The sequence below is a fragment of the Colobus angolensis genome, unplaced genomic scaffold, assembly GCF_000951035.1.
Source record: "Colobus angolensis palliatus isolate OR3802 unplaced genomic scaffold, Cang.pa_1.0 Scaffold38, whole genome shotgun sequence".
NCBI classification, from domain to species: domain Eukaryota; kingdom Metazoa; phylum Chordata; class Mammalia; order Primates; family Cercopithecidae; genus Colobus; species Colobus angolensis.
In genome coordinates, this window is record NW_012117154.1 from 8,348,669 (window position 1) to 8,359,227 (window position 10,559).

The window sequence follows — 10,559 nt, forward strand, 5'->3', positions numbered from 1 at the left end:
AGAAAGAAAGAAAGAAAGAAAGAAAGAAAGAAAGAAAGAAAGAAAGAAAGAAAGAAAGAAAGAAAGAAAGAAAAGGTATATGTTGGATGCTAATGCTAACCCCTCATACTGTAAACATGACCTTACGTCGAAACAGGATCTTTGCAGATGTAGTCAAGTTGAAGTGAAGTCATTGGCGGGGACCCTGAGCCAACACCACTTGTGTTTTCATAAAAAGGCAAAAATTGCACACAAACGGGCACAGGGAGAACGCCATGTGATGATGGAGACAGAGACTGGGCAATGCTCCTGCAAGCCAAGGATGCCAAAGAAAACAACAGGCCCAGAAAACAGGACAGAGTCATCCCCCAGACTGGGACAGACTCTCCTTCACCACCGCAGAAGGAACCAGCCCTACTAATGCCTTCGCCTCTGACTTCAGTCCTCCAGAACTGTGAGACGTGAGCTTCTGCCGTGTCACGTGGCCGGCGTGGGGCTCTGTCACAGCAGCCCCTGGATGTCAACGTGCCCTCCAGCTCCAGCCCCCAACAAGGGTGGAGAGTCCAGGGAAATGGGGCTAGAAGCTGGGAAAGGAGTTCTGAGGGAAGTGCTTGGGGCCTGTGACCTCCCACAGGCCAAGAGACAAGCCACAGAGATCCCCAGAGGCGGACAGAGTTCTCTGAAGAGGGGACAACCATGGCTTGGGTCTGACACACCCAAGTTTGAGGCCAGAATCTGTGCAGATGCTCGGGGGGAAGACAGGGCGACACTCCCTGATGGTCCCCCAGGTAGACTCCTCTGAGTTCTCTGGTTTTTTTTTTCTGCCTACTTCGAATCTGTTGACTTTTCTCCTGGTGTTGAGAAAAAATTAACTTCTTACAGTATTACTAATTCAAGGCTGCCTGTACACTTTTTCTTATACAATTCAGCCAGCTCTAGCTGAAATATAAATATTGAAAAGTTAACCCTAAACTCGTTTGAAACTGAAGGAAAGAATAAAAGAAGTTTAAAAAATGAAACTGCCAGGGAAACTGCTTTATCCAAAATTTTGACCCACAAACTTAATTAGATTATCCATTGGGCAAAGTTTAGCCACATAAATAGGTCTCAGTTTTGCCAGAAATATAATTTGGATCCAACCATTCTTTATAAACCAATGAGTATTACTAGTTCATGACTAAAATTCTAAAATGAAAAGGATAAGATCTTTATTTGTGTGTTTGTTTGGATGTGTTTATGTATATGTACATGTATTATTACGTTATATGTTGTGTCTACATGATATCCAATTGACTTTTCAATAAATGAGCACTCATAAATTATCAAGTCTATTTTCCAAGTTCACATGACCTAAGTAAATCTTTAATAAATTAGCTGGTTTTAAAGTAACTAAAGTAAAAATTAAAATGTCTTCAAAATTGTCCGCATATGTTTTTGCCTGGATTTAATCGTCAGACAGTTTTACATTTGTCTCTAATAAATATTTTAAGATGTCAGAGTTTAACATAAAGTTAGGAAGACTATAAACCCAGCCAAAAACAGAATGATTTTTGTGTCATGTTTTATAAGTAAGACTAACTTAATATTGTTGGTTTAATGAAAACAACTGTATCTTCTGAGTTATCAACAAAATCCCCACACATTTAAGTTTCTTCTTTAGGTGAAACCATATTCACAGGCTATAAAAATGATTAACAAGGAAATAACTTGAAACAATGACTAAGGTTGTCTAATATGCCAGTTTTCACAATTGTTAAAAATAAAGTAGGCAAATGTAAATGAGATAAACATCTATAAACTTTGTGTAATTTGAAATCTAAAAGTTATGTTAAATTAAATAATAGATACACACTACATGCCTGAGTCATTTTCAATTTAAAAATTTACATTATAAGAAAACATGTTTCTAAAAATGCAAAAGTTGTTCTTATATGTTAAATACTGTTATGTGACAGAAAATTTAAAATTTCTTGTTTCCTAGGTTTTCAATAAAGTTTAAGATTACTAGGAACTCAAAATTTTAATTAGTATATATAATTATATGTGTAAAAACTGCCAAAAATAAGATGTGCTTTAATGAGAAAAAATTATAAGAAAGGCATAAAAATGGTGTTCCTTATTGAGAAAAAGAATACTTTGCCAAATTCAAAGGTTATTTAAAAGTTGTTTCAAAATATGGATTTAGGAAGGAAACATGAACCAAGATAGAAAGTAACCAGTAAGTAGGAGAAAGAAATGTGAAGAAAGTTATGGATATGAAGATGTGTTTTTGGTAAGGAAGATTAACAAGAAAAGAGAATAATTTTGTATGAGAAAATCTTGTATAGTGAATTTTTATCCTTAAGTAAAATGACTGGTTATTTAAGAATAAGGAAGATGGCCGGGCGTGGTGGCTCAAGCCTGTAATCCCAGCACTTTGGGAGGCCGAGACGGGCGGATCACTAGGTCAGGAGATCGAGACCATCCTGGCTAACACGGTGAAACCCCGTCTCTACTAAAAAATACAAAAAACTAGCCAGGCGAGGTGGTGGGCGTCTGTAGTCCCAGCTACTCGGGAGGCTGAGGCAGGAGAATGGCGTAAACCAGGGAGGCGGAGCTTGCAGTGAGCTGAGATCCGGCCGCTGCACTCCAGCCTGGGCAAGAGAGTGAGACTCCGTCTCAAAAAAAAAATAAAAAAAAAGACTAAGGAAGACTAGGACAAAGCAGAAAATCCGGGCATGTTCTAACTGGTCTGTGTAAGTCACAATAAAGCTCTTGAAAAGAGAATTTGTGAAAGGAATTTTGTATATGATTAGGTTGGCTATAGTTAAAATGAAATTATTTATAATAGTCTTTCTGCAGATTGAGCATTGATATTAAAACATATACTAATATAAAACTAAAAATGTTGATCCCCTATGTTAGAGCAACAAGGTTTTCTTAAAGGATTGATTTGCTGTTAATAAAATTGCAAGAGGTTTTGGTTTTTAATTCTGAAATCGGTTTCTTTTTAAAACTTCTTAGATGTATGCCTCAGAAATCCAGCTTCTGCTGTACCCTGCCACATGTGATTTTCAGGTCATCCGTCATTACCTTCAGCTTTTTCTTCTCTTGAGAAGACCTGGGATGATAATTCTCTCCTTCAACTTTTTATCAGCTCCTATAACTTTTTCCCGCAATTCTAAGTCTGCTATGTGGCCTGAAACTGAAATATTTATCCCAAAAGTTTAGAAAAGCAGCATTTTTCCTCCCGTATCACTTGATTCTGTAACTTGGTTTTTCTTGATGTATCTGAATTGTTCCATGTCACTTTCTATATTGCTTTTGAGGACTTTTGATGAACACTGTGGTTAAATGAATATCTATTATTTTAAAATGACCTGTAATTCTGTTTTGATCAAATGTTTTAAAACTTTTTACATCTTTGACAGGTTTCTCCAGGACTTATTTGGTAAATTGTATGGAAAATATTGTAAAATAATAAGTTATACTAGATCTTTTTTCAGTTACATTTATGGGAATGTTGTTGATATAAATGTTTCAAAAATTATATAAATTCATAAAATATCTAAAGTGTCATAATTTTGATTATGTTAAATCTTTTCTAAAGTTATGTTTGTATGGAAATGTTATTAATGTGAGTATTCTAAAGATTATGTGAAATTTAAAAGTCTGATAGTCCTGATGTGACACTGTCAGTATGATTCTGATTATTATCTTAAAATGCTAAATTTCCTCGTCAGTTGGAAACTTCCATCAACTTTTCACCATGGCTATTCCAAGTTTTTGTCATCCACAGTTATGGTTCTGAATTCTTCTCTAAAAACATTTGTGATCAGTTCTTTTCATGGAGAAGACTCTAATAAGTATGGATACAAAAATTTATAAAATTAAAGAATACAGTTAATGAAAAAACATACAAACGTATGTTCTGGTTTTGTTAAATGGTTATCATATTTTTTTCCTACCTGTAACTCACTTTGATGTAATTAAATATGTGCTGCTATGAATGATTGTAGTATCCTTGTAATTGTCCTATTAAGGTGTCATGTTAGGTGGAGGAAAACATTGCATTAGGAAAAAAACACAGATCATGCTAATTTAAAAATAGATGCGATTTGAAGCGTGTTTTCCAATAAATATGCAAAAATAAACGCTCGGCCCAGCGCTCATTCCTTACAACTACAACTGTAGACTATTGATCTTCCTAGGAAAGAACTTTCCTAGCCACATGGGATGATAAACGCTGGTCTTATAAATGCAATCAGGCAGTTGATTTATGACCAGAAGCGGGAACTCGTGAGACCAAGTAGCAAACGAAAGAAGCCCTGTGTGCTGGCTTTTGTTGCCAGCAAAACTTCACAAAGCCCCAGTGTCTCACATCTCAGCTCTCCAGAGATGGTTTCGAGACAAAACAAGACACAGCACATGGCCCCTGATGTCTCTTGCCTGAGTCACCACATTCTTTAAAAGATAAACGATGCTAGTCCTTGCCTTTTCCTGCACACAAGATAACGTCTTACAGGGCGAGCGATGACGCCTCCGCGGTCCATAACCAGATGTGCTCCTGCCCCCAAACCTGGATGGGATTCTGCTTCGATGCAGCTTCTGAGCCAGTTTGATGTGATCTGCACGTGCTGACCTCCCACCACCTACATGTGAACTGTGAGCTGAAAACAGTGCCTCTGACAGAGCTGCCCCCGGGCTGGTGAGAGCTGAAACAGGGCGGCAAGCCTCTGACAGAGCTGCCCCCAGGCTAGAAACCTCACTCTTCTATAGTCCTCGGTAAAACTTCAGAGTAAAGCTCACTTTAATTCCTTAAAAGCTTGATTTTTTGTTTATCAACACCACAAACCTCTTTGCCATCCAGTTGGATGAAGGAGTATCTATAGATTTAAATTCAGTTTAATATTTTAATTTCTTGACAAGAGTGGGTTGCACATACCAGCTAATAAGCAGAAGGCCTGTTTTACGTAAAATGCATCAAACTACAAAATTAGTGATTTGTCCTCAATCTCACCCAGAAGAGAGTATGAGCTGACCTCATAAATTTAAGGAACAAAGTGGGACAAAAGGAAGCCTGATGTGACTGGGGTTGGGGGTTCCCATCAGGCCAAGCTCAGGAGCGTGGCCCACTAGCCCGAGAGGGTGCTGTTGGGAGGTTGCTCACCAGGCCCAACAGTCATCTGGTACCTGCGCCTTCTCTGCAGGGAAGGAACTTTCCAGAATCCTGGGGAAGAAACCTCCTGAGGAAGGAGTGTGGCAAAGATGCTGAGGAGAAGGCATCACACAGACTCAGGTGAGTGCTCAGCGTCTGGTATTTATGAGATATTTGCAAGAGACCCAACGTCAGACAGTGCGGAGGGCCCTGTGGATGACCCAGGCTGAGAACCTGGGCAAACTATAGAAAGGCACATGGACTCACTGGTCGGGATCTAGTGACCCTGCTGCAAAGGAGGCAGGTGGTCTGGTCAGGTGACGAAAGTCTGCTGTGAGAGGATGTGGGGACTGCCTGGCAGTTCAGAGAGCCTGCTGGCTTCCGACCTCACACCTACAAGGGTCCTAGGAGGCCACTCACTCAGCAGCAGGTGGGGGTGCTGCAGGTGACCGGTCTATAGACCAGGGTGGGGCAGGAGGGCTGGCAGCACCCGGAGGTTGGGCAGAAGGAGGCCACACACAAAACAGGCTTGCAGCTCACGGACACACAGCAGGCCACCTGGCAGGGGCTGGGCACACAGCAGGCCGGCTGGCAGCAGGTGGACACCCCACACAGGGGCTGGCACAGCACAGCCACACAGGGGGCTGAGCAGCAGCAGGAGGTCCCACAGCCCTGGAGTGGGTAGCAGGTGCTGGGGACGCAGCATGGGGAGCCAGGGCAGGCCACCGGGCAGCCTGAAGAGCAGCTGGTGTGGCACATGATGGAGTGTGGACAGATGGGGGGTGCAGAGGACAGGGCTGGTCTGGAGCCTGCTTCCTCGGGTGGCCTTTATACCCAGGCCACCGGCATCCTGGCAACAAGCCCCCTGGCATCTTCCTCGTGGGTGGTTTTTCCTCCTCTGCCCTTGCCGGTTGATCTTTCTGGGTTTTCCTGTTGAGGTTACTCAGTTCAGGAAACTCTTTCAGCTGGGGGTGCCCTATCATTCAGCAGACCGTGTGTTTCCTGGAAACAGAGCCGGGGGTAGCTGGTGAAGGACTGTCAGTGAGGCCAGGGGCCCGCCTCATGGATGTTCAAGGTCCCCCTGTTGTAAATGTCATCTGGAACTCACACAAGCATAGTCACACTCACTGCACCAGGGGCCCGTTTCGACTGAGAAGCTCAGTCATCATCAGGGTCTTCCCGAGTAACGAGAGCCAAGCTCCTGGGCTCCATATTGTGGAATAATAATGATGATTATTGGGGGAACAATAATGCACAGACCTAGTCACCAAGTAACCCATTTTAAAGGTTAGTTGTCTTACAAGTCAATTACAGAAGAATGAGGATGCATCTTTGATATTTACCTGCTCCTTTACCTTCCCCCATGCCCTCTACTCCTTCCTGCAGGTCAGGGTCCTCTGGCCTCGTCCTAGTCAACCTAAAGCACATCCGTCCACGTTGCCTGCGGTGCACATCTGCAGGGGAGGATTTCTCCCAGCTTTTGCTCTTCTGAACAGGTTTTTACCTCAACATGTTTTGAAGGATTTTTTTCATAGGTATAGGATTCTGGGTTGGCAAATTTTCTTTCAGAATTTTAAAGAAGTTGCTCCACTGTCTTCTGCCCTCCACTGTTTTTGCTGAGAAGTGAGGCATTTTCTCATCCTTGCAAGAACCTTGTACCTTGTATGAAAAGTGCCTTTTCTTCCCCTGTCTTCAATATTTTTTTGATTTTTGGTTTTCATCACTTTTACTATTTGATGCTTGGATATGGCTTTCTTTGTATTGGTCCTCCTACAGGTTTCGAGATTCTTGGGTCTGTAAGTTGTTATTTTTTTAATCATATTTGGTGCCTTGGGCCATTATTTTTTTCAAAACTTATTTATGGTTCAGTATCATTCTCTTCTCTTTCTGAGGTTGAAATTGCTAGTATGTTAAACAGTTCAGTACTGTCTCATACGTCTTTTCATTTTTCTTGATTCTTTCTCCTCTTCGAGACAGGATAATTTCTACTGGTGTGTCTTCAGGTTCACTGATTCTTTTTCCGTCCAACTCCTAACCCCAAACCCCAGACCCCCTATCATGGGATTTTGATGCTTGGTTCTTGTGTCCTCATGATCTGACCAGTTTTCCTGCACCCATAGCCCAAAACCCAGAGTGCAGGATTCCTGCCTTCCCTGGACATAACAGTTTCTGCAGCAGCATCCTCACTCTCTCCATGGCCACATTGTCTCCTCACAGAGGCCTCCCCCCAGACCACCCACTGGCACCCCAATTACTATCTCCTGAACCCATTTTTCCCCAGCACTCAGCCCTGTATGGAATTATTTCATGCATTCATTTCTTCCTTTACTCATTTATTCACTGCCCACCACTAGAAGGCTCTTGAGGCCAAGACCTCTTTGCTGCTACTACACAATGTATATTTGTTGAATGAATAAATAACTTCTTGTATAGATTACTCTGTGGCAGGGTTGGCTAACTTTCTGCAAAGGGCAGATGGCAAATATTTTAGACTTTGCATGTTATGGTCTCTTCCATAACTACTCAGTTGTACCAACGCAGTGCAAAAGAAGCCACAGACAACACAGAAACTAATGGCATGCTGTGATCCAATCAAAGTTCATTTGAAAAACAGGCCGTGGGCCAAAGTTGGCTCCCAGACCATAGTGTGCCAACCTGTGCTTTAAAGTTTTACTCTACAAACTAAAAGCTCAAAACACATTACTGCCTCAACATCTTCCTTGACAGCACGAAACAAAAGTGAAAAAACAGGATTTGGTACTTTGAGTCGAGCCAGTGGTCCTATGTGCACAGTAGTAGCCTGAAAAAAATCGACAAAAAACCTGCATAATGTCAAACCAGAACATCCTGTTTACAGAAGAAACTAACCTCGAGGCCAAAGATATTTATGGTAGAGCATAACGCGGGAAAGTGCACGCGGGAAAATAAGATGTTGGGAAACACAGTGGCAGCAACCACAGGGAAGACAACAGTTGTGTTTTGGTGTTACCTAGATGCCCGGGACCCAGGTATAAAGACCACCAGAGAAGCGGCTTCCAGACATCACCACCCTCCTTCCCAGTACCAGCCCAGCCACACGCCATCATGTGCCAAACCAGCTGCTCCTCAGGCTGCCAGCCAACCTGCTGCATACCCAGCCCCTCCCAGGCATCCTGCTACGTGCCCGTGAGCTGCCAGTCCTCTGTGTGCGTGCCCGTGAGCTGCACGCGCATTGTGCATGTGGCCCCCTCCTGCCAGCCCTCTGTGTGCGTGCCTGTGAGCTGCAGGCCCATCATATATGTGACTCCCTCCTGCCAATCTTCTGGGTGCTGCCAGCCCCCCTGCACCACCGTCCTCTGAGACCCATCTCCTGCAGCACCCCTTCCTGCTGCTAACCAGCTGCTCCTGGTACACAGGGGTACACACCTGTATCCCTCCATGAACCAGCATCTAGTGGACTCCCAGACTGTACACATGGGGCAGATGAAAAGCATGCTCAAGGAAACCTCTGAACTTTGGGGTGAGAACATGGAAAAATGATTCAGACCTTCTGTGACTCTGGGAACCCCTTCAAGGAAGTCCCGGCTGCCAGAGTCCTTCTCTCACTCCAGCAGGAAACTAAAACCCATGTGAGCCAAATAAATCAGCTGTCCCTGTACACCTCGTCTCTGTCTTTTATCCTCACGTATTTTGTACGTTCTTTCCTTGAAGGTACATACCAACTTTAATGGCAGCAGCACCTCTTCAGAGAGCCGCCTTCCTGATGGCCGAGCTGAAGTGGAGGGTTCTTGGTTGGGGGAGTGGCCTCAAGGTGCTGTCCCCACACTCAGTCCTCAAGCTTCGCACTGTGGGAGAGTAAGATGTTGGGAAACACGGTGGAAACCACCATGAGGAAGACAACTGTTGTGTTTTTATGCTACCCAGATGCCTGGGACCCGGGTATAAAGACCACCAGAGAAAGAGCTTCCAGATGGAAAGTGTTAGGGGGAGGGTAGAAGAAAACAATCCTCTACCCAGACGGATGGATGGGAAATGGTCCTGGGCTCCAGATGCCATGCAATACCTCAAAGGATTACTATGGCAAAGAGGGCAGGAAACTCTTTCAAACAACAACTACCACAAATACAGAGCAGAGTTCGTCTGTCCCGGGGAGGGGCAGCAGGAAGTCCAAGAAAGTCTCATTCTCCAAGTCCCACATGCAAAGGGCCTGCCTAAGACTGACACTAGACCAGGACAACGGAGAGCCCTCCTGTCTCCAGCTCCAGCTGAGCAGGCACAGCTCAAAAAGCAACATCAGCCTGCCTCTGGGGAAAGGCAGAAGTGTGTAGAGATCTCCTCTGAATGTCAGGCATGCAGGGGCGTGTGAAAACTTAGGGTGGAGCAAATGCACTGACCTCTCCACCCCTCATCTTCAGCGCAAGCACTGATATACCCTAAACACAAGCCCCTGGTGCACTGAAGGCAACCATAGTAACAACAAAACCCAAACCACCATCAATGTCTGACCAGATTGATGCATCCACCTCCCCGTACACACTAATGACCTGACAGAAAAAGAGACACACGCATTTCCAGAAGGAAATGTTGATGTCTGATATTCAACAAAAAATTATAAGACATGCAAAAAAGCAAGGAAAAACCAAGTCATTGTCAGCAAAGAAATCAACAAAACTGGATTCAAAAGTGACCCAGGGACTGGGCACAGTTCACACCTATAACCCCAGCACACTGGGAGGCTGAGGCTGGAGAGTCGTTTAAGCCTTGTAGTTCAAGGCTGCAGTGAGCTGAGATTGCACCACTGCACTCCAGCCTGGGTAAAAGAGCAAGACACTATCTCTAAAAATAAAAAGTAAAGTGACACAGGTTTTACAGCTATCAGGCATAAACTTTAAAATAACTGTAATGAATAGATTAAAGGATCAAGGGTAAAGCATTAAAACCATATATGAAGAGATGTGTAATTTCATGAGACAGATGGAAACTATAAGAAAGGGTCAAGTGGATATGGTAAAAATCAAAATACAGTATCAAAGATGGCTTCCTTCAGTGGGCTCATCAGTATAGTTGATACAACCAGGTGTGGAAGCTTTGAATTTGAACACATGTAAATATAAATTGACCAAATTAAAACACAAAGAGAAAGAAGAGGGTGGAGGGAGACAAGAGCAAAACATCAAAAAGCTCTAGGACAATATCAAATCCTCATTTATGGATGTAATTGGAGTCCCTGAAAGAGAAGAAAGAGAGGGCAGGGCAGAAGAAATATTCAAAGAGGTAATAGCTGAGAAATATTCTAAAAATAATGAAATACATAAAGCCCCATATCCAAAAAGTTCAGAGAACCCCAAATTGGGTAACTGTATCCCCACTACAAATGACTAGATGTGTCACATTAAATCTGCAACTGACAAAAACTAAAGGGAAAAAGGGAAATCTTGAAAGCATCCATATTTTAAAAGCAGAC

General features: G+C 43.2%; 1 protein-coding gene across 1 annotated transcript; it reads right to left on the reverse strand.

Moving 5' to 3' along the window:
* Positions 1–5,481: 5,481 nt before the first annotated feature.
* Positions 5,482–5,914, reverse strand: LOC105520420 (keratin-associated protein 12-4). The gene has a single exon (XM_011954146.1). It carries the CDS (start codon positions 5,873–5,875, stop codon positions 5,537–5,539), a length of 339 nt encoding a protein of 112 aa, XP_011809536.1. The 5' UTR covers positions 5,876–5,914; the 3' UTR covers positions 5,482–5,536.
* Between the last annotated feature and the right edge of the window lie 4,645 nt (positions 5,915–10,559).

What these genes read in the sequence shown, in the direction of transcription:
- LOC105520420 (XM_011954146.1), bottom strand. Translation starts at nt 5,875, where the DNA reads ATGTGCCACACCAGCTGCTCTTCAGGCTGCCCGGTGGCCTGCCCTGGC.